Source organism: Symphalangus syndactylus, chromosome 1, assembly GCF_028878055.3.
Source record: "Symphalangus syndactylus isolate Jambi chromosome 1, NHGRI_mSymSyn1-v2.1_pri, whole genome shotgun sequence".
NCBI classification, from domain to species: Eukaryota; Metazoa; Chordata; class Mammalia; order Primates; family Hylobatidae; genus Symphalangus; species Symphalangus syndactylus.
The window spans coordinates 97,458,349-97,481,317 of record NC_072423.2 but is presented as its reverse complement, the minus strand read 5'-3'; the positions used below and the strand labels follow the sequence as shown (position 1 = coordinate 97,481,317).

Below are 22,969 nucleotides of genomic sequence, written 5' to 3'. Positions count from 1 at the left end.
TGTTAGCCAGGCTGGTCTCAAACTCCTGACCTCAGGTGACCCACCCACCTCGGCCTCCCAAAGTACTGAGAATACAGGTGTGAGCCACCACACCCGGCCTCCTCGGCTACAAACTAGGGCCACTAACCACCTGCCTTGGCACAGGGTTTCAGTGAGGATTAAACACCCAGTAAACATCAACCTACAAAACTGGCCATTATTCCAATCCTCATCATTATCCAACATTTTTATAACCAGAAAGGTTTTTGAAAAAGCTCTCGAACTTAAAGTATAAAAAAAACTCTCCATGTGCCAAGATCCATAATGACTCAAGCTGATGCAGATGATGATAAAAGATCCTTTCTCAGCCACTAAAAATGTAACTGGGCCGGGCATGGTAGCTCATGCCTATAATCGTAGCACTTTGGGAGGCCGAAGCAAGCGGATCAACTGAAGTCAGGAGTTTGAGACCAGACTGGCCAATGTGGTGAAACTCCATCTCTACTAAAAATACAAAAATTAGCCAGGCATGGTGGCGCACGACTATAATCCCAGCTATTCGGGAGGCTGAGGTAGGAGAATCACTTGAACCCGGGAGGCGGAGGTTGCAGGGAGCCAAGATCCCGCCCCTGCACTCCACACTCTAGCCTGGGTGACACAGTGAGGCTCCGTTTCAAAAAAATGAAAATTAAAAAAAATTAAAAATGTAAGTGAATAATAATGTACAATGTTATATTCCACATCTCAGAAAATCAGTCATCTGTGCACTGGACAAGTGCATCGTATCCATTAACCAGACTATCTGATTAGCCGTTAACACCTCAACCAGACGCTGAGCTCCTGACGGGCACAGACCGGGCCCAGGCCAACTCCAGGCCCCTGCATGGGCGTGCACATGATGGAGCACGAGCACAGCAAGCGTGATGAACAAATAAACCCTGACCCAGGGCCTGGCCGACATGAAGGCTGCCACGCCTCAGAGGGCTCCAGGAGCCTTTCTCAACAACCCAGGCCACGGTTCCTGCACGTGCTCCCCAAGACTCATGGGGATGCTGGAAATCAAACAGGGGCAGTCCAAGGCTCAATCAATAAATGCTCAGTAATGTTCCTAACCCATCCCGCCAGAACTGAGGCTAGAAGGCCGCTGAGCACCCACTGAACACAACAGACCAGGAGCTGACAGGCTGTGACAGGGAAGTGGCGTGCACTGCCCACCTTTAAGCCTTGTTTCACAGCTTGAAGAATTATCTCAACCACAGTCGTAGTTTTCCCAGTGCCAGGAGGTCCATGGATGATGGCAAGTTCTTTCTGCGACAGCGCAAATGAAACCGCTTCTTTCTGGGAGGTGTCCAGGCAGGTGTTGAAGAATGTCAGCGGGTCTGTAGAAGCAGCAGCAGCGTGAGACTCAGGTGCTCTGGGAAGCTCTGTGGGTGTTCCTCCTCACAGAGTGTGTGCCCCCGGGGATGAGTGATGCCTGTCAGGAACACACCGGACCTCCCCAGGGGCAACCCAATCAACACAAAATTAAGTCCGCTTTATTTTCACAAGGTTTCTCCTTCAACAGGAATCGGCAAACTGTGGGCCACATCCAGTCAGCTGCCGGTTTTGGTGAGTTTCACTGGAGCACAGCCACGCCCATTCATTTACATACCGTCTACAGCTGCCTGCTGTAGACGGTATGTATGATATGGCCCACAAAGTCTAACATCCACAATCCATCCCTTTACGGGAAAAAGCCCTGCTCTAGAGTAACAGGAATGAAGGAAATGTTTCCTAGAGCATATTCATTTCTAACATATCGTCCCTCTTTTAAGTGCCCATAAAATGATAAAGACAAATGACAAAAAAAAGATTAACAAATTCTAGGATCGTGTTTCTATTTTGAATCTTCCACGACCAAGACTAAAGACCTGCTTCTTTTTTTTTTTTGAGACGGAGTCTTGCTGTGTCACCCAGGCTGGAGTGCAATGGCACGATCTCGGCTCATTGCAACATCTGCCTCCCGGGTTCAAGCAATTCTCCTGCCTCAGCCTCCAGAGTAGCTGGGACTACAGGTGCCCGCCACCATGCCCAGCTAATTTTTTGTATTGTTAATAGAGATGGGGTTTCACCGTGTTGGCCAGGATGGTCTCGATCTCCTGACCTCATGATATGCCTGCCTCAGCCTTCCAAAGTGCTAGGATTACAGGCGTGAGCCACCCACCGTGCCTGGCCAAGACCTGCTTCTTAGGCTGTGCTCTTGAGAGCAGGTGGTGTTGTGCTCAGCCCCGCAGCCATGGCATTCACTACATGGTGCCCACCACACAGAGATGCCTATCGGATAATGAGCAGCTCATAAGCAAAGGGTGTTTGCTGACCCTGACTTGTGAGACTGTAGCCAACATGGAAGACGGCAGGGTGTGGAGCTAGTAACAGGCCATCGAACCCCACATTCCCGTGCTATAGCCAAGCCATTCCAGAGTCCCTAAGACACAGTACATACATTTCTAATTCAGTTTCTGATGCATAGGAGCCCTTCAGTAAATATTTCATAGAAATAAAGAATTACTGAAATGTGAGTGCATTTAGAATTTCCAAAGGAAAATGCAGAAAGAAAATGAGTATTTAAAAATAACACATCTTGAGGGACTGCACACTGAAAGAGTGCTACAAAGTCGTCCTGTGTGTTTGAAGCTAACACAACACTGGCTTGCCTAGCACGGTATGATAGAAAATAGCTGTGGGGTAATCCTTGCATGAGGCTTGGCCAAAGCCACTGCTTTACAAATGGGCTAAGTCCAGTACTCACAGGACTGTTAAATCACGGGCAGTAACTGGATAAGACAACAAACTCCTCTCAAAAATGATGTTCTCCAAGAACAGCGAAGGACATAAGAAGTGCACAGACCGGGCACGGTGGTTCATGCCTGTAATCCCAGTACTTTGGGAGGCTGAGGCAGGTAGATCACCTGAGGTCAGGAGTTCAAGACCGGCCTGACCAACATGGTGAAACCCCGTCTCTACTAAAAAATACAAAAATTAGCCGGGCATGGTGGCGGGCACCTGTAATCCCAACTACTTGGGAGGCTGAGGCAGGAGAGTCACTTGAACCCGGAAGGCGGAGGTTGCAGTGAGCCGAGATCACACCACTGCACTCCACTCTGGGTGACAGAGCAAGCCTCCATCTCAAAAAAATAAAAAATAAAAAAATAAGATTTTTCCAACCTAAAATTGCTATCAAGCATAAAGTATGATCAGCTTTCCTCTATTTTCACAAAGTACTAAGCTAAAAGAAATATCCTTACATTTCAAAATAAAAGATTTATATACACTAAAAAGAACATTATTTTAAAACTCGATGGAGGCTGGGCACGGTAGCTCATGCCTGTAATCCCAACACTTTCGGAGGCTGAGGTGAGTAGATCACTTGAGATCAGGAGTTTGAGAACAGCCTGGCCAACATGGCAAAACCCTGTCTCCACTAAAAATACAAAAATTAGCCAGGCATGGTGGTGTGTGCCTGCAATCCCAGCTATTCAGGAGGCTGAGGCATGAGAATCACTTGAGCCCAGGAGGTGGAGGTTGAAATGAGCCAAGATCGTGCCACTATACTCCAGTCTGGGTGACAGAGCAAGACTCCATCCGCCCCCCCCCAAAAAAATTTTTTTTAACTAAAAACTCAATGGGGCCAGGCATGCAGTGGCTCATGCCTGTAATCCCAGCACTTTGGGAAGCCAAGGCGGGTGGATCATGAGGTCGGGAGTTCGAGACCAGCCTGGTCAATATGGTGAAACCCCGTCTCTACTAAAAGTACAGAAATTAGCCAGGTGTGGTGGTGCGTGCCTGTAGTCCCAACTACTTGGGAGGCTGAGGCAGAAGAATCACTTGAACCCGGGAGGCGGAGGTTGCAATGAGCTGAGATCGTGCCACTGCTCTCCAGCCTGGGCAACAGAGCAAGACTCCGTCTCAATAAAAAAAAAAAACCTCAATGGAATGAGCCAGTTCATTAGGACTGAGTACAAGCAGGACGGTCCAGTTCATGCAAGGCCTTCCGAGACATTCTTACAAAGATGTTCAGGGAGATTTCTTCTAGTCATACTTTCTCAAACTCTTATTAAAACAGCTCAAGGTCACACTATTCTCTATACTTTCAGTATTGATTTCAACCAAAAAAGAAAACTCAGAAGTTCTTACGTATTTCACTAGCAGGACTGGGAGCAGATCTGCCAAAGAGCACTTCTATGAGTGAGGAGGCTGGGCCAGAATGATACTTCTTTAGAGCAATCAGGGCTCTGCCAAGGGAGAAAAATAAAATTAGAACACCTGCAATTCAGTGCCCGAGCCTCTGCCCCAATGCTGCCACCAACTCCCATGAGGGCCACACCCACACCGTGACTTGTTGCTCTCTTTTGTGCGACAGGCATGGTAGGTGCTGAAGGAAGATGGTACTTAGGATTTCCAGTCCCATCCACTTACTTTTTCAGTCGCCTGTAAGTGACATCATTGGCAAGTTTTAACAGTCTGTAGGAATTCTCTCGGTCCAAGCTCAACTGGAAATCATGGGACTCATCAAAGGCCACCGTGACCGACTTCTGGGTGACCCGGGTCAGGATCCCGGTGGCCAGCTGACTGCTCTCACTAGCAGCATCGTATAGGCCCACTATATCACCTGCAAAAAACAAAGACTCAGTTATGCAAGACACTGGGGAAAGGTTCAATATCATTTTATGTAATAAAATCCACTATACTTCAAATATTTTACCTTTGTTACTTTCTTTAGTAAATGCAATCAGTAACAGTTAAAAAAAAAAGTTTAACTAACACCTAAATCATATAAGAAAATCGACTTGAGATCAATGAACTATTCAAAACAAGCATGACACCCAGGAAAATATTTCAAGTGCCTACTCTGTACCAAGCACTGTTTTGGCTCTGGTCAGTGCTACAAGTAAGGACAGTCCCTGCCCTCATGTCAGGGAGGACAGAAAGAACAAACATAAGTATCTCTATCAGTGCTAAGTGCTCTAAGGAAAAATAAAACACAGGAAGGGGATGGAGAGGGATGAGGACACTATTCCAGAAAGATTGTGCAGCAAGGGCCTCTGTGGGGAGCAGGGTGGACGTGGAAAGAAGCAAGGGCCACAAGCACATCTGGAAAAGAACATTCCATGCAAAAATGGCCACACAGCACAGCCCTTCCTACTGTCTATGACAATGTCTCGTGTCTCCCGCCTGTCAGGTGAGTCACGGGGTTTCCCCTGATCCACGCTTCAGCCGTTCAGTGCTTCACATGCCCCCTGGCCACAGTGACTGCTTCTTTAGGATGGGAATGTGGCCAAGTCAGAGGCCTGAGATGTATTGAGACTTGTGCTTGGCCATCTGGATAGAGACACTCAGTCTCTCCAGCGAGACTGGAGATCTGAGAGGATGAGGGGCTAGAACTGCTACCACGTGGCACCTGAGACAAAAATCAACCCAAGCCAGGCACCGAGGCTCACACCTGTAATCCCAGCCACTCAGGAGACTGAGGCAGGAGGATCACTTGAGCCCAGGAGTTCAAGGCTGCAGTGAGCCAAGATTGTGCCACTGCACTGCAGCCTGAGCTGCAGAGCAAGACTTGGGACTCTAAGAAGGAAAAAAAACCCCAAAACTCAGAAGACGGCAGAGCCAAGAAATGGAGAGAAGCTAAGTCCTGGCATGCTCCTCTGGGTCCCGAGGCCAGCCTTTAAGTTACAACAACTGATGCATTCCCTTCTTGCTTAAGCCAGTTTGACTCAGACTTTCATCACTCGGAACATAGGCAGTTATGACTGAAACAGAATCCACTCTGAGATAAAAGCACGGGCCACCCACACCTGTTTACACTTCCATGTACTCCCCATGTCTGAAATCTAGAGCTTCATCTGCACTTCCAATCATGTTTCCTTTCCTAACTTTACAAAGACGAAGAGTAGGTGGCAACAAGCTCACGGGTCAGAGGTTTGGCTCTGTGCACAGGGGCCACCACGGGGCTAGACAGAGGATCCCATCCCTAAAGCAACTTTTCCACAAGCTGCCTTATATAGAACCCCACATTTCCGGGTGTATATTTCTGAGCTACCAAGACTCAGAAAAGGAACAGATAACCACTCTACCTCAATCTGATCAACAGCTTTATCAACAACCAAAATTTCAGCTTGCTACTTTTCTATATAAACGCTACTTCTTCTGACTTCCTGTTTATGAACTATTATTAATCTCTTAGGTCATGCACTCCACAACACTTACTGAATAAATACACATATTTACCTTTGCATTTCAGAGTTTTTAAACCACCTGCACACACCTTCAATCCTGATGGCAAAGCCACAAGGTACTGCTGTTCCCAGTCTTTGGAGGGTGAATAACTAACTCTAGGTCACATAACAAAGTGTAAGATCTCAAACTTGGCCAGGTGCGGTGGCTCACGCCTGTAATCCTAGCACTTTCGGAGGCCAAGGTGGGCAGATCACAGGTCAGGAGTTCCAGACCAGCCTGGCCAATATGGTGAAACCCTGTCTCTACTAAAAAAATACAAAAATTAGCCAGGCATGGTGGCAGGCGCCTGTAGTCCCAGCTACTCGGGTGGCGGATGCAGGAGAATCACTTGAATCCGGGAGGTGGAGGTTGCAGTGAGCCAAGATTGCACCACTGCACTCCAGCCTGGGCAACAGAGTGAGACTCCATCTCAAAAAAAAAAAATCTCAAACTCTGCTCAGGTCTGACTGCAACCTGCAGGTTCCCCTCCTGGACCTCTCCTCTCTCAATACCCTCATCTCATCTTCTCCAAATCCAGCCGGTATTCCAGTAATTGTTGGGGCTAAAGTCTAAGAAATCAAAATATGAAATTTAAAACTCCATCACCACCAAAACAAGGCAGAGACACTTTCATAGTAAAAAGTACAGCCCTGGCAACGCTGCTTCCTCCAGGCTTCTAGGGCTGTGGTTGTCTAACACAAGCATCCCAGGCGTGTGGTTAAGAAGCTTCTTCTAACTGCCCCTCCTTTCCAACCAGGCTGGCACAAGTTTAGCCAAAGCATGCTTGGCACAAGAAAGGGTTGGGAATACAGAAGTACACATATTGCCTGTTTACCAGCTGGATCAAGGCTGCCCATTACATAGAAACATAACAAGAGTCACGTGTAGTTTTTCTTTTGTTTTTGTTTGTTTTGAGACAGGGTCTCACTTTGCCCCCAAGCTAGAGTGCAGTGGCGTGATTTCAGCTCACTGCAGCCTCAACCTCCCAGGTTCAAGCGATCCTCCTGCCTCAGCCCATCAAGTAGCAGGAACTACAGGTGCACACCACCACGTCTGGCTAATTTTTCTATTTTTTTGCAGAGATGGGGTTTTGCCATGTTGCCCAGGCTGGTCTCGAACTCCTGAGATCAAGTGATCCACCCACCTCGGCCTCCCAAAGTGCCAGGATTACAGGCACCCAGTCACGTGTAGTTTTAAGTTTTCTAGTAGCCATATTAAAAAATTTAAAAGAGGCTGGGTGCACTGGCTCACGCCTGCAATCCCAGCACTTTGGGAGGCCAAAGCAGGTGGGTCACCTGAGGTTGGGAGTTCGAGACCAGCCTGACCAACATAGAGAAACCCTGTCTCTCCTAAAAATACAAAATTAGCCAGGCATGGTGGTGTATGCCTCTAATCCCAGATACTCGGGAGGCTGAGGCAGGAGAATCACTTGAACCCGGGAGGTGGAGGTTGCAGTGAGCCGAGATCACGCCATTGTACTCCAGACTGGGCAACAAGAGCGAAACTCTGTCTCAAAAAAAAAGAAAAAAAAAGAAATGGGTAAATTATTTTAATAAGATTTTTTTTTTTTTTTTTTGAGACGGAGTCTCGCTCTGTCGCCCAGGCTGGAGTGCAGTGGCGCAATCTCGGCTCACTGCAAGCTCCGCCTCCCGGGTTCACGCCATTCTCCTGCCTCAGCCTCTCCGAGTAGCTGGGACTACAGGCGCCCGCCACCACGCCAGGCTAATTTTTTTTGTATTTTTAGTAGAGACGGGGTTTCACCGTGGTCTCAATCTCCTGACCTTGTGATCCGCCCGCCTCGGCCTCCCAAAGTGCTGGGATTACAAGCGTGAGCCACCGCGCCCGGCTAAGATATTTTTTATTTAACCCAATATATGAAAAATATTATTTCAACATGTAATCAGTATTCAGAAAAATTACTGAAGATATTCCCAATTGTTTTTTAACATAATCTTCCAAATCTGGTGTGCATTCTGTATCTGCGGCAATTACGAGCCACACTTCAAACATTTGATGACCACATATGGCTAATGGCTACCACCATTTTGGACAATGCTGATCTAGACAAGTAAAACCCACATCAATTGTTGGACTTCTGATTAAGAGCTTTCATCGCAATGCTTTATTCTCCAACTGGTCATTGTAATCCAGTCTTTATGAGGGTACAAGTCGCGATCTGAATGCCAGTAAATTTCAATGTCTGTCTAGGTCAATACGCACACACCAGAAGTAAAGCTGTTACTGGGAAGGGCTGCTGCGGACCCGCATCGCCTGGGCTCAAAGGTGACCAGCAGCCGTCCATACAGCCCAGTGCGCTGGCTGGATACCTGCAGCTTCAGCAAACACACGCCTCGGCTCTGGAGCTCTTTCAGACAGATGTTCTCCTGCCAGGACCTGGAAGACACACGGTATTGATGCTTCAGGATTTTTACCAGTTTCTACTTCCACCCACCCAGGAAAAGTAAAAGAGAAAGAAACATAGATAAAGATCTACTCACAGGCACTAAATACGTCCCAATGGAACTCTGAATCGCTCCACTCCCAATCCCACTCCTCCTACATCCCTCTAGGGCAGTTAATGCCACAACCCTTCTCTCAGTTACCTGAGACAGATCTTTCAATCGGCATTCCCCTCTCTCCTCCCATCTGTCACTAAGTCCTATCAGGCCCCTCCCATTTCTACCTGGACTTCTCTGCCTCTCATCCTGGCCGCCACAGCCCCAGTTCAAATCCACATCACTGCTCACCTGGGCTAAACAGAGCCTCTCAACTACCTTACCTCTGGCCTCTCCACGTCCAATCAAAAGCAGGAGACCCAAGAGATCCTCCTAAAATGCAAATCTATTCGCCTCCCTCACCTGCTTAACCCCGCTGATGGCCCATCCTTCACACACAGAACAGAAGGCTAGCTCCTTAGCCAGGCCCTTCCCAGGCTCGCCCTGCCAGTCTGCTCAGCATCCTCAGAAAGAGCCACTGCCATGGGGGCTGACTCTGTCCTTGGCACCGTGCTGAGCACCTGACTGACAGGGGGTCGTTTCATTCTCAGAGCAAGCCTGTGAGGTGGGAATCATCCCAGTTTTACAGATGAAGTAAGTAAGGCTCAGAGACAGAACCTGCAAAGTCATATGGCCATAAATGAAGCAGCTGGGATTCTAACAAAGTCAACATAACTGCAAAAGCTCTCCATTGCCATGATCAAAAGCATCTCAGACAAATCCTACCGACATATGGCTGACTGCAAACTCTGCAAGCAGACTGCCTGACAGCAAATCGGGCTATAGTGTGTCACCCTGGGGCAAGTTACTTAACCCCTCTCTGTCTCCATCTCCTTAGACGGAAAATGACAGCAATAGAAACCTACACTGTGGCCGGACGTGGTGGCTCACGCCTATGATCCCAACACTTTAGGAGGCCAAGGCGGGCAGACCACGAGGTCAGGAGATCGAGACCATCCTGGCCAACATGGTGAAACCCTGTCTCTACTAAAAATACAAAAAATTAGCCGGGCGTGGTGGCGCGCGCCTGTAGTCCCAGCTACTCGGGAGGCTGAGGCAGGAGAATCGCTTGAACCTGGGAGATAGAAGCTGCAGTGAGCCGAGATCGTGCCACTGCACTCCAGCCTGGGCGACAGAGAGAGACTCTGTCTAAAAAAAAAAAAAAAAAAGAAAAAGAAAAAAAAGAAACCTACATTGTAGGGTTGGCATGGGATGAGGTGTAAAAGAATTAACGCATGGAAAGTACGTAAGTGTTAGTTCCGATTGTTCTGGACAAGTAAATAGTCCCATTCAGAAACAAGCCCGGCTCCCACATGGCTCCCCACCCCACCCCGCACCCACCAGCTTAACTCCAATTTTCCTTCAGGCACCACTCCCTCCTTGAAGCCACCATGACCCTCCCCAGGGAAGGGCGTTCCTCCTCCAGGCTCTTTCCCCACGACACGCACGTAGCCGGCCCTGGACGCGCTGGAGGGGAAGGGACTCTGCTCATGCCCAGCCCGCCGTTGGCCGGATCGGGGGCAGCCAGTGCACCTGACTCATGCTGCCGGGGCCTGGCACAGGATGGGCGCAAGCCATGTTTACTGAATGAATAAGGGAAAGGGCTGCTAACCCGCTGCGGGTGGAACTGGGGTCGGGGCCAGGGCCCAGGAGTGTAAGCTTAGGGGGGTCTCGGGTCGGAAAATCAAAGTGCTTCTTAAGGGTCCCCAAACGGAACGCGCTGCCCAGGAAGTGATGAGACTGACAACTCGGGAGGTGGCCAAGCAGGGGACAGACGGTCCCTGGCCCGGACTCGAAGGGTCGGAGACGAAATCCCCGCCCCAGGCTAAGAGGCCGAGTCCCTCGGAGACTCTGCCCGGGGCACTGCGGGACCGACCGCGAAAGAGCGGCGCCGGCGGCCGCCCGTACCTGCGCTCCTCCACCTCCGCGTCTCTCTCGAGCTCCAGCAGGTCCAGCTGCTTGGTCACGAAGCTCTCCACAGCTGCCGAGGCCATCGCCACCGCCGACCTGGGCCCCGAGCCGGCGACCTCCCGCTTCTGCGCGGGGCCGGTGTTACAGCGGAACCGGTGTTCCCCGCCGGGCCCATGCGTTACGCACGCGGTTTGCGTCGTTTCCGTTTCCGGCCGAGGCTGCGGGAAGATGGCGGCGGCCATGGCAGCATCTCCCCTGACGGTCACCTTAGGGCGGCTGGCGTCCGCGTGCAGCCACAGCATCCTGAGACCTTCGGGGCCCGGAGCAGGTGAGACCGGGGATATGGGAGGAGGGGAGGACACAGAGCGAGCGCTGCTACCTGCGGTCTCGCAACGTATGTGCCTGGGTCCGACCTGGTGCCTTGTGTGTTGATCGCATTTGTGGTGAATATAGCACGGGTTTTGGAGTCGGGGGAACCCGGGTTCAGATTTTGATTCCTTCAATTAGTAGCCTGAATACTGACAATAGCCCTTGAACTTTGGTATAGGCCCCATGTTACGGGGGAGCAGAGTGAGGCTCAGAGGAGCTAGGTAACGTGCCCAGGGTCACACAGCGGGGAGGTGGAAGAAGAGTGCTTCAGGCGCAGTCATTTCGGCTCCGAAGCTTGTGCTTCAATCACTGCCCCCAGGCTGCGAGCCGGTCTGAAAAATGATGATGGATTATCCTCGCCTAATCTGAACTCATTTAGCAAAAGAAACAGCCGTATTTAAGGTGCTGGGCTGATACGAGGCTCCAAAAAGGTTATGTTCGTTAAAAACTCTATAAATCTCTGCCTGAAAATGGTTGGAGTGTGTATTTGTGTGCACGAGTGTTTACGTATGTTTTAAACCTGGGTCTCATGTCTCACCATGACCCCAAAAAATGGAAAACTGGATCTAACTCTATATTGGACGATATTAAAAGAATTGTGCCATAATTCCCAAAACTTGGAAGCAACCCAGATGTCCTTCAGGAGATGAATGGTTACATAAACTGTAGCACATCCACACAGTAGAATATTATTCAGCAATAAAAATAAATGAGTCATGAAGAGACATGGAGGAAACTTACATACACGTTACTAAGTAAAAGAAGCCAACCTGAAAAGGCTACATCTTGTGTGTTTCCCACTATGACATTCTGGAAAAGGCAAATCTAAGGACACAGTAAAAAGATAGATGGAGGGGGTAAAAGGATTGGGGGAGAAAAGGATGAATAGGTGGCGTTCAGAGGATTTTTAGGGCAGTGAAACTATTCTGTATGATATAATGGTAGATACATGTCATTATAAGTTTGTCCAAATCCATAGAATGTGCACTACCAAAGATGAACCCCTAATGTAAACTATGGACTTTGGGTAACAATGATGTGTCAATGTAGGTTCATCAATTGTAAGGATTGTACCACTCTGGTGAGGGATGTTGATAGGAAGCTGTGGACACATGGATAGGGGACATATGGGAACTCTCTGTACCTTCCACTCAACTTTGGTGTGAAACTAAAACTGCACTAAAAAATAAAGTCTATTAAGAAATTAATAATAATCACAGAGTTGGGCCAGAGGCAATGTAGATGCCAAAATTGGCCATGAGTTGGTAACTGTTGAACCTGGAAAGGGATAATTGAGAGAGAGTTCACTATTCTGGTCTCTTTACTTTTGTATGCTTGACATTTTCTATAATAAAACTTAGGTTTAAGTAGGCAGGAAAGTTTTTACAAAAGCAGTGGGACTTACTCCATTCTACCTACCTACATAGAACCACCCCTCCAATGCTATGTTCAAGTACAGACTCACGCGTTAAGAGAGAAAGACACACAGTGAAGTGAGTAGAGACAAGGTGACCAAAACAGTGAGCAGCTGGGGCCTTGAAGAGTGAGCAAAGGAGACAGGATGGAAGTACACAGTCACAGTCTCCAGGACGATCCAAAGGAAATCCTGTGGGAGAGGAAGGGAGAGTATTTGTTCCCTGTGGACCCAAAAACAAAGCTAGAAGCAAATTAGGTACCGAAGCCTGCTAAAATGGGATGGATTTGCCGATGCATTGGCTGAGTAGTGTGCGAGAGAAGGGTCAAAACTGATGTAGGTTTGGGGCCTGAGCAACTGGGAGGATGAAGTTGCCCTCATGTGAGAGGGAGGAGTGTGGGAGAAGCAGGCATGGGAAGAAATGAGGAGCCTCTGGAGGTGTGAGGTGCTCGTCAGACACGAGTGGCTAAGGCATAGACAGGTGTATATGCAAATCCAGGAGAGAAGCCCTGGCTGGAGGTGTAAACTTGGGAGTCACCAGCATACTGGGGGCATTTAAATCCATCGGACTGGATGCAGTCACCAGAGGAATGGCCATGGGTGGAGAAGAGGTCAAGGGCAAGGGTTGAGCCCCAGGCACCCAAATGGGAGAGGAGAGGAGAAAGCAGCAGAGGTGATGCAAATGGGGAGCCAGTGCTAATGGGTGAACTTTAAAAGGGTGGTTTTTATGGTGTGTAAATTATAGCTGAGTTTCTTTAAAAGTGGTTATTGAGAAATTGCTCTCTGCTTTTTACACCTAAGCACTTATTTTGATCCCCTGTCTTCTCAGTAGATTGAATGTCTTTGTTTCCTGGTGTATTCGTTATCTACGGTTACATCAGAAATTACCCCAAAACTTAGCAGCTTAAAATATTTATTAACTCACACCAGTTCTGAGAGTCAAGAACACAGAAGCAGCTTAAGTGGCTGGTTCTGTCTCAGGGTCTTAGCTTGCAGCAAGCAAGTCTGCAGGGGCTGCAGTTATCTCAAGACTCTGCTGCGCCAGCAGCTGGAGAATCTACCTGCAAGGTCGTTCCCGTGGGTGTTGGCGATAGGCCCAGTTCCCTGCCATGTGGACCTCTAGGTAGGGCCGCTCACAGCAGGGCAGCCCTAAGGCCAGAGATCAGAAAGGGTGAGCACAGGCATCCAAGATGGAAGTCCCAGTTGGTTATCACCTAATCCCAGAAACCACATGCTAGCATGTCTGTCACTAGCTGTCGGACACGCAGACCACTCCCAGGGGGCTGACAGGGGTAAGAATAGCAGGAGGCGGGGCCCAGCAGGGCCATCTTGGAGGCTGCTCCCACACTTGGGCACAGATCAGGGTTTGAACCTACCGGGCACTTAGTCAAGGCATGAGTTAGTGGGCGGGTGGTTCTGGTCTCAGGCGCTTGTAGATGGTGTGGCAAACTGATGTCAACACATATAACCAGTAGCTGTAAGTGACGTTGTTGTGGTTTTGCTCACCTAGGTGTTTCTGTGGGCAGGCTGTCATGCAGTGGTTCATACTATGTACCAGGAGCAGCAGCTGTGCATTTAGCATCATAAAGGGCAGTTTGCATTTGTAGTATTAATAGTAATGATCTGTGTTTCTCTTCTTCCCTCAGCCTCCCTTTGGTCTGCTTCTCGAAGGTTCAATTCACAGAGCACTTCATATCTACCAGGGTAATATCAAAATGTGGGTTTTGGTGCCTCTTTTCCTTTCATTTGTAGAACCGTCTTTCTAAAGTCAAAACTTCCTACCTTTTGGTTCTCAATAATATTTAAATTTCCTCTTTTGTTTTTAAGAGGCAGAGTTTCACTATGTTTCCCAGACTGGTTTTGAACTCCTGGCCTAAAGTGGTCCTCCCACCTCAGCCTCCTGAGTAGCTGGGATTACAGGCATGCACCACCACTTTCGGCTTTAACTTTTTTGACTGTATTTTTCTCAGACCCTTAAAAGAAGACGTAACTGCAAGAGACCAAAGAGCAATTCCGTATGTGTTTGTTCTCTTTTATTATGGAGGAGCTTGAAGTCTTAACTCAAGATTTCTGATGAGGAAGGTTGTATCAGAGTCTCTAAGAGAAACTGATTATTTGAAAAAGCCCATTCAGTGTTAAAATTTTATACTTGAGAAAACATTTTTAGGTATCATAAACTGCAGAAAACATGTGACAAAGTTCCACTCACTGGTGGGAGACACAGGAGCAGTGCAGGGATAGCAGTTACTGTAGGGACCCCCAGGGGTGCAATTCCGGCTGCCCCTCACAGCCTGGGACGCCAGGCTTCTGCAAGATGGAAGTAGTGTTCATTTCTGTCTGCGTGGGTGTTGGAGAGGATTAAGTAAATGTATACATTTAAAGCACTTAGAACAGTGCCTGGCATACAGTCAGCACTCACAAAACGTTGGCTGCTGTAACTGCTGCTGGGACTCCAGGGATCCTCCGCAGTGGGGAGATATGGGAGTCTTTTTTGCTTCTCAAGGAAGTGGCAAAACAGTCTGAGCATAGGAAGAAGTTGTAAGTGAGCATGTGGGTAGGTTGTGCTTACTACCCCTGTGTCCTGTGTGAGAGGTTAGCACCTTCCTGCCAGCGTGTTCTTCTCACACTGGGCACTGCTGGACCCATATGGGGAGACTAGACATCAAACAGATCAAAGACGTTTTGTAGAGAGCAGCACCTTCCTTGTCCTTGTCTCTCAAGGTCGTTGACCAACCACAGACCATGGAGTTCATGTCTCTAGAAGCACCAAGCCCTACCCCACTGGGAAAGCATTCATTCCTCTCCCAGACTCGTGTGGAGCCCCTCCTGCGCGCCAGCCAACAGGACGGGTGGACCTGGTCCTTGGTGTGGAGGCCGGCGCGTTTTGCATATAGAGCAAGTCGTTTTCTTCCTCCTAATGCAACCCTGGAGTAGAAAGACTGAAATTTTACTTTGCAGTGACAGCAGCAATAAAAGCTTAAAAACCGTTCTGAATAATTCAGTTTGGAATCTACCTACCCACCCTCTTTGTAGACTACAGAAAGACCCCACCTCCTTTTGAATCTAGGTCCCCCCTTTCTTTCCTGCCTTCTTCTCCCCCCAGCCTACCTGAGGCTGAGCAGGCAGGGGAGAGTTAGGAAATGAAGAAGATCTTGGGCTGGGCACGGCGGCTCATGCCTGTAATCCCAGAACTTTGGGAGGCCGAGGTCACTTGAGGCCAGGAGTTCGAGACCAGCCTGGCCAATGTGGTGAAACCCCATCTCTACTAAAAATACAAAAATTAGCCGGGTGTGGTGGCATGTGCCTGTAATCCCAGCTACTAAGGAGACTGAGGCAGGAGAATCGCTGGAACCCTGGAGGCAGAGGTTACAGTGAGCTGAGATCATGCCACCGCTCTCTAGCCTGGGTGACAGAGCGAGACTCCGTCTCAAAAAAAAAAAAAAAGGCATTTCCCACACCAAGCTTGGCATCCTGAGAGTGGGGAGGGGAAGTGGCTGGGGACCACAGTGCTATAGCTGCTGGGACTGAGCACTCCTAACACCCGACCCTCACTGGCCGTGCTGGGGCCGGCTGTAAACAGTAGCCATCTAATCCTAACACAGCCCTTTCAGGCGGGTGCTTGTTTTCCTATTTGCTCAGTTACAGACACCAGGACACAGAATTGTCTGGGGTTCTGAGCCAGTTCTGCCTGGCACTCACCTGGGTGTGAAGGAAGAGCAGGCACCTACCTGGGAGGAGGTGGAGGTGGAGCAGGGAACGTCATGGTCCTGTTTGAGCAGGATGTGGTGAAGGGTCATTGGAGCTGCCATTCCAGGGCCACTGGATGCCAAGGGAGGCGGGAGAGCTGCTGGCCCTGTGTCCCGGGTTGTGGGACAGTAGAGGTTGTGGGGAAAGTAGAGGGCTGGGCATCTCAGCCTGTGCCTCCAAGATAAACGTGCCCCAAGACACCACAAGCCCAGCCTTCTTGGATGGGCACCCTTCCAGCACTGAGAAGCACCCAAGTGAAGGCTCTTTTGCAGAACGCTGAGAGTTCCTGCTTTGATTATTGAATGATGAGCCATTGTTCCCTGTGGCTCTAAAAGGATACAGGGAGTCTGTCCTCAGGGTTATCCCAGAGGGGCGGGGCCTGTCCTAAAGAGCGAGCCTTTTGTTGCCCAGGATCCCTTCCTAACATTTGTGCATGGCCATTTCTTAGAGGATTTGAGCTGCCTTTTCAGGTGCTTGTGACATTTGTCTATGAAATGTGTTTTACAGATATGTTCCTAAAACATCCCTGAGTTCACCACCTTGGCCAGAAGTTGTTCTGCCAGACCCAGTTGAGGAGACCAGACACCATGCAGGTAAGACCTCCCTGGGAGACAGAAGCTAGAGGGCACTACCCATTCCCTGCTCCAGTCACCCACAGAGGTTGTCACCAGGCCACAGAACGAGGCTTCATGTTTCCAGATGCTCCCAGACACAGCACAGTGCCAGCACTCATGTCCATTTTCACCAGCTAACACCAGAATTTCAGATGTTTTTCATTAACTACTTGAACACCTGCCACACTGCAGGCAGGTGGCATAAGCGAGGGCAGGGGGCCCCTGCTCCATCTCGTCTCCCACTGTTGGTGGGCGCAGGGACAGCTCTCCCCAGTTAGCACAGTTAAGCACAGTTACTGGAAGCCGGTGCCACCCGGGCTGTTGGAGAAACATGCAGGGGTATCAGGACTCATGTCGACCTGGAGCCCGTGTCAGAAGGGACAGGATCATTAGCCACTCTTGCCATGATCCTCGCTTTCCAGAACACTGGAAATCAAGATCCTCGAGTGGAATCTTCTTATATGTTAAATACTGTTTCAGATTCCATGGGAGTGAAACAAGTCCGCCGAGAGTCTCGCCCTCGGTGCTGGTGCTTCTGGTGTTGACAGTGTTTCCAGGGCAGGCACTCTGTCGTCCCTTCTGTGTGTCTTGCCCTCATTCAAGCCGGGGGGTTGGTGCCCATTAAATGCTTGTTCAGAGTAAACGGTGCAGGAGAGAAGGGACTTTGACCTGAGTCAGAGCAGAGATTACAGGAACTGAGCGTGGAGTCCCTGTGGGCACAGGCATGCAGGGGGAACGTGTCCTGCCCTGGGGGTGGGATATGGGGTTGGGATACGGGGGGCTCCTCATTGCAAAGTCCTCTCCTTTCGCTTCTCAGGGTTTGCACACTTCTGGTCTGCTGGCTTCTCATTCTCATGAGAATGAACCAGGTGGAGGGTTTCGCCCACCCTAGAGTTGTAGAAACCTAGCCAGGCGTGCCGAGTGCTTAGGCGAGGGAGTTGCATGAGGTGGTTTGGGCGTTCTCTGCAGTCTTGGGGAGCTTCCATCTGTGAAAGCCCCACGTGCCACGGTGCTGGTGCTCCTGAAGCAGTAGATTGACCCTGTGCCTGCCCTTGTGCCTGCAGGGGGTACAGCAGGGGCTGGGCCGCCAGCAGTGAGGTGCTCACAAGGGGTGCTGGCTGTCAGGTCCACCCTAGGGCCCCACCACCAGGAGCTGCACATCACACTGCAGTGCGTGGGGGAGCAGGTGAGGGTGACTGCCCACCCACCCGCCTTCCCCTGCAGAGGTCGTGAAGAAGGTGAATGAGCTGATCGCCACGGGGCAGTATGGCAGGCTTTTTGCCGTGGTGCACTTTGCCAGCCGCCAGTGGAAGGTGACCTCTGAAGACCTGATCTTAATTGGAAATGAACTAGACCTTGCGTGTGGAGAGAGAATTCGACTAGAGAAGGTGAGACCACCAAGCTTCTCTGGATATTCAGGGGCTCAGCCACCAAGTATGTAATCCCCACGCCCCAGCTCACACGGAGGAGGGACCCCTGTCTTTATTAAGTATTAATGTATTCCCATAGAAAAATGCTTGATTGCAGAGATAATAAAAATCCTGGCTAAGGATGTAGTGCACTTTCTAGCCCCTGTCTATGAGGAAAACACTGTTAAGTTTCTGCTAAGACACTACTCTGCCATTAGCTTTGACAGCTGCTGCTGTTTTTAAATAGTAAACACTGGTTGACAGGCATTTCCCTGGGTGCTAATTTACCTCACAGACCATTCCAAACTGCATGGTCTAGGCCAGGCATGGTGGCTCACACTGGTGACCCACCACATTGGGAGGCCAAGGTGGGGGATTGCGTGAATTCAGGAGTTCAAGACTAGCCTGGGCAACATAGCGAGACCTGAGAGACCTAATCTACTAAAATTCCAAACAATTAGCTGGGTGTGGTGGCACACACATGGAGTCCCAGCTATTTGTGGGGCTGAAGTAGGAGGATCATTTGAGCCTGGGAAGTTGAAGCTACAGTGAGCCGTGATTGGCCACTGCACTCGAGCCTGGGCAACACAGCGAGACCCTGTCTCAAAAAAAACTGCGTGGTTTGTCTGTTTAGTATTATTTTTCAGACTCAGTCTCGCTCTGTCACCTAGGCTGGAGTGCAGTGGCACAGTCTTGGCTCAGTGCAACCCCCACCTCCTGGGTTCAAGCGATTCTCCTGCCTCAGGCTCCTGAGTAGCTAGGATTACAAGCACATGCCACCACGCCCTGCTAATTTTTATATTTTTAGTTGAGATGGGGTTTCACCATATTGGTCAGGCTGGTCTCGAACTCCTGACCTCAGGTGATCCACCCGCCTTGGCCTCCCAAAGCGCTAGGATTACAGGCGTGAGCCAACGTGCCTGGCCAGTCTGTTTACTTAGCTAGGCATTTCTAGCCTTCAGCTATGATTCTCTTTGCTGGGGGCGTCTATTTGATTTATGCCTACTCCTTTTTTTTTTTTTTTTTTTTTGAGAAGTAGTTTTGCTCTTTTTGTCCAGGCTGGAGTACAGTGGCACGATCTCGGCTCACTGCAACCTCTGCCTCCCAGGTTCAAGTGATTCTCCTGCCTCAGCCTCCTGAGTAGCTGGGATTACAGGCATGTGCCACCACGCCTGGCTAATTTTGTATTTTTAGTAGAGATGGGGTTTCTCCATGTTGGTCAGGCTGGTCTTGAACTCCCAACCTCAGGCAGTCTGCCCGCCTCGGCCTCCCACAGTGTTGGGATTACAGGCCTAAGCCACCACGCCCGGCCTGCCCACTCTTTTTATAAAATTATAATTACCTCTGCAACAGGTAATTTTTCTGGGATGCTTAATTATCAATATAAGTTACATGGTTTTCTTTATGAATTAAAGCTCCTCCTTTTAAGGCAGACCTTTGCATATTTGAAACATTTCACATTAACAAAAAATTCTAGAAAGCCCCCCCAAGCAGATTGTTTTTTATAACAGGAAACCCAGTGGGAGTGCGCATGTCATGCTGAAACAAACTCTAAAAATACTTATTATTTGTCACTATCTAATATGCGTGTCCGCTGAGTTTGTTATATGATATACTTTGTCTCTAGACATTTAAGTTGAGTATGATTGGATTTTTTCTTACAAGTAAAATTTAAGATGATCTCCAACATCTAATAAAAACACTGTAGGCCACGCGTGGTGGCTCACACCTGTAATCCCAGCACTTTGGGAAGCCGAGGCGGGCAGATCACCTGAGGTCAGTTTGAGACCAGCCTAGCCAACATGGTGAAACCCCTTCTCTAATAAAAATACCAAAAAAAATTAGCCGCAGTTGGTGGTGGGCGCCTGTAGTCCCAGCTACTCGGGGGCTGAGGCAGGAGAGTTGCTTGAACCTGGGAGGCAGAGGTTGCAGTGAGCCAAGACCACGCCACTGCGCTCCAGCCTGGGCAACAGAGCGAGACTCCGGCTCTCAAAAAGAAGAAAGAACGCTGTTGCATTTGGAAGGCAAAGATGTCTTCATCTCCAGCCACATTTGGTGTCCTGATTTCCCAGCATTGAGAATGGTTGCCTGGCTCTTGAGAAGTTTGCAGTCGTTAAAAGAATATAGGAGAGCCTCAATCATTGCAATATTAGCAGAACTGTAAACTGCGCCAAGGGACACGATGGTATGATTTGTGCTTTTTCTATGTTATGCTTTGATAGAAAGGGTTTTTTTTTTCCTTTGAGACGGAGTCTCGCTCTGTCACCCAGGCTGAAGTGCAGTGGAGCAATCCCGGCTCACTGCGAGCTCCGCCTCCTGGGTTCATGCCATTCTCCTGCCTCAGCCTCCCGAGTAGCTGGGACTACAGGTGCACGCTGCCACACCCGGCTAATTTTTTGTATTTTTTTAGTAGAGACGGGATTTCACCATGTTAGCCAGGATGGTCTCCATCTCCTGACCTTGTGATCCGCCCGCCTTAGCCTCCCAAAGTGCTGTGATTATAGGCGTGAGCCACGGCGCCCGGCCAGAGATAGGAAGGGTTTTTGAAGTCACTGTTGGTATGAGGATTACAGCAGCTATCTGGATGCATATCCATGGTATCTAATAATCAAATTGTGCGTCTCCTGCCTCTGAGGGTTGGAGCGTTTCCCTCAGGCAGCCCCACAGCTGTGCAGTGCTGCCACTTGTCAGCTCACAGCCCCGGTTGTAGATATTAAAGAGATCATTAGACAGCAGATGAAATTCATGTCACAATGTTTTCAGTCTTTCTCATTTTGTGTGGTGTTCACGTCACTGCCTGTTATTAGCGACTGTTCTCTTACTCATCGTAATGAGCCACTGATTAAACACACCTGTTGAATTTTTTCAGGTCCTGCTGGTTGGGGCAGACAACTTCACGCTGCTTGGCAAGCCACTCCTCGGGTAATGGCTGTGAAGTGCTGGGCTTTGTCTGGGGCTCCAGGGCTGGACATGCAAATAGTGGTCACAGTGCAATTAGGCCGGGTGGGGGGTTGCATTCGTATTCTTTGTTGACACCAAACACAACATTTATACTTAATAATAGTGGACATTTAGGGCCCATAAGAACATCCAGACCAAATTATTGATCTCTTGCTATTTCATGACAGTGTGGTCCTCTTAAGATTTGTTCAGACTCCTTGGAACTGTTCTTTGTGGTTCTTTTTCATGGTTTTCAAAATGTTTCCATTGAGGGCATATTACTTTTATAATCAACAAAAGAGAAAGTATAAGTGCATTTTAGAAATTCTCACTAAGGCATTTGAAAAATAATCCAAAAGGCACATTACTGTTGATTTTGCTTCCTTCTAGAAAGGATCTTGTTCGAGTAGAAGCTACAGTCATTGAAAAGACAGAATCGTGGCCAAGAATCATTATGAGATTCAGGAAAAGGAAAAACTTCAAGAAGAAAAGAAGTAAGTAAGAGAAAGTACCGCTGGGCCCTGTTGCATGGTGCTGGTTGCCCAGGCACATGCAGACGGAGGGTGTGGGGCATGCGGGTCTCGGGACAGGAAGCCCAGGCAGGTCTCAATCTGGCTGCCACTGCCCACTTGCCACCCTCATCCTAGAGGGAGCACCCAGAGGGTCCAGCCTCGCTCCCCTTCTCCTCCACGCTCCACGCATGACCCCACCTCTCTCCCCTTCTCCTCCACTCTCCGCGCGTGACCTCACCTCCCTCACCTTCTCCTCCACCCTCCACACGTGAACCCACCTTGCTCCCCTTCTCCTCCACCCTCCATGCGTGAACCCACCTCACTCCCCTCCTCCACCCTCCACGCATGACCCCACTTTGTTGCAACCCATGATGCCTAGCACTGCCCCAAAGCAGCAGTGAATCCGCGAGCAGGCCTAGGGCTGTCCTAGCAGCTCGGCACTGAGGACAGCCCCCACAGTGGGCATCCTGAGGGATAGCACCCACGGGGCATGGGCCACACAGCTGAGCAGCTGCAGAATTCTGTTCCTCACAGCTCTTGTTAAAACTGCAGTTGCCAGCCTAAACCAACAGTGGGCATAGTTAAACATACCCAGAATACTGGTATTGGCTGTCACCTTAGAGTCATCTGGGTAGGGGAGCCTCTCGTGTACCTTCTGACACTTCCAGGTAGCCTCAAGGTCACTCAAATGGGGCCATCCTCCCACGCACTCCAGAGATCACAGCATAGACAGTGTGGGAGGAGAAGTAAGGTGCCTGCGCAGGGCATTCCTGGCCACGAGGCGTCTGGTGTCCCAGCCTCTGCACCTGCCAACAGAGTGAACGAACAAGCTAGCAAGGCAGTCAGTGCACACCTGGAGATAAACACGGCCATGTGCAGCAGGGGACGTTGCCGGGGTCACGCTGGCTGGGGAGGGCTGTGTGCAGAGCCCCTGCTGTAACTGATGACAACAGTCAGAGTCTGTGGTCAAGCCTGTGACATCCTTTCTTTCAGTCATCACGACCCCGCAGACCGTCCTCCGGATAAACAGCATTGAGATTGCTCCGTGTTTGTTGTGATTACCAAGTTAATACTTACAAAAGGATAAAAATAAACTCCTGCTTCCCAAGGAGACCAGGTTTCTGTGTTCTGGTTTAAAGCCATGCATGCCTGTTGTAGATAGTTTAACTGGAGCAGCATGTCTGTAAGCACCAGCCCCCCTAAGCCAGAGAAAATAGGAACTAGGGGAGAATGACAAGCATGGCCCTCCCAGGGCTGGATAAATAGTATTCTTGGCAGCCCTCCACCCCATGCGGCGGCAGCAGGGCCCAGGGGAGCAGGGTGG

At 49.6% G+C, this 22,969-nt stretch overlaps 2 protein-coding genes across 2 annotated transcripts in view; one reads left to right on the top strand and one right to left on the bottom strand.

The window, feature by feature from the left end:
* Window positions 1-10,829, bottom strand: part of IGHMBP2 (immunoglobulin mu DNA binding protein 2) — a 38,960-nt gene extending 28,131 nt beyond the window's left edge. The window contains exons 1-5 of the mRNA XM_055270758.2: window positions 10,638-10,829; window positions 8,459-8,628; window positions 4,435-4,627; window positions 4,153-4,250; window positions 1,195-1,358 (exon numbers count right to left, since the gene is read on the bottom strand). Coding sequence (XP_055126733.2) covers window positions 1,195-1,358; window positions 4,153-4,250; window positions 4,435-4,627; window positions 8,459-8,628; window positions 10,638-10,723 — 711 coding nt within the window. The 5' untranslated portion in view covers window positions 10,724-10,829. The remainder of the gene's footprint in view (window positions 1-1,194; window positions 1,359-4,152; window positions 4,251-4,434; window positions 4,628-8,458; window positions 8,629-10,637) is intronic.
* Window positions 10,826-22,756, top strand: MRPL21 (mitochondrial ribosomal protein L21). Its single transcript, XM_055270956.2, has 7 exons — window positions 10,826-10,968; window positions 14,070-14,127; window positions 16,678-16,763; window positions 18,009-18,172; window positions 21,063-21,115; window positions 21,524-21,627; window positions 22,639-22,756. Exons 1-7 carry the CDS (start codon window positions 10,869-10,871, stop codon window positions 22,701-22,703), a joined length of 630 nt encoding a protein of 209 aa, XP_055126931.1. The 5' UTR covers window positions 10,826-10,868; the 3' UTR covers window positions 22,704-22,756.
* Window positions 22,757-22,969: the final 213 nt, after the last annotated feature.

Coding starts and splice junctions, on each gene's coding strand:
- MRPL21 (XM_055270956.2), top strand. CDS start 10,869: ATGGCGGCGGCCATGGCAGCATCTCCCCTGACGGTCACCTTAGGGCGG. Junction 10,969..14,069: donor ACCTTCGGGGCCCGGAGCAG/GTGAGACCGGGG, acceptor TTCTTCCCTCAG/CCTCCCTTTGGTCTGCTTCT. Junction 21,628..22,638: donor AAACTTCAAGAAGAAAAGAA/GTAAGTAAGAGA, acceptor CCTTTCTTTCAG/TCATCACGACCCCGCAGACC.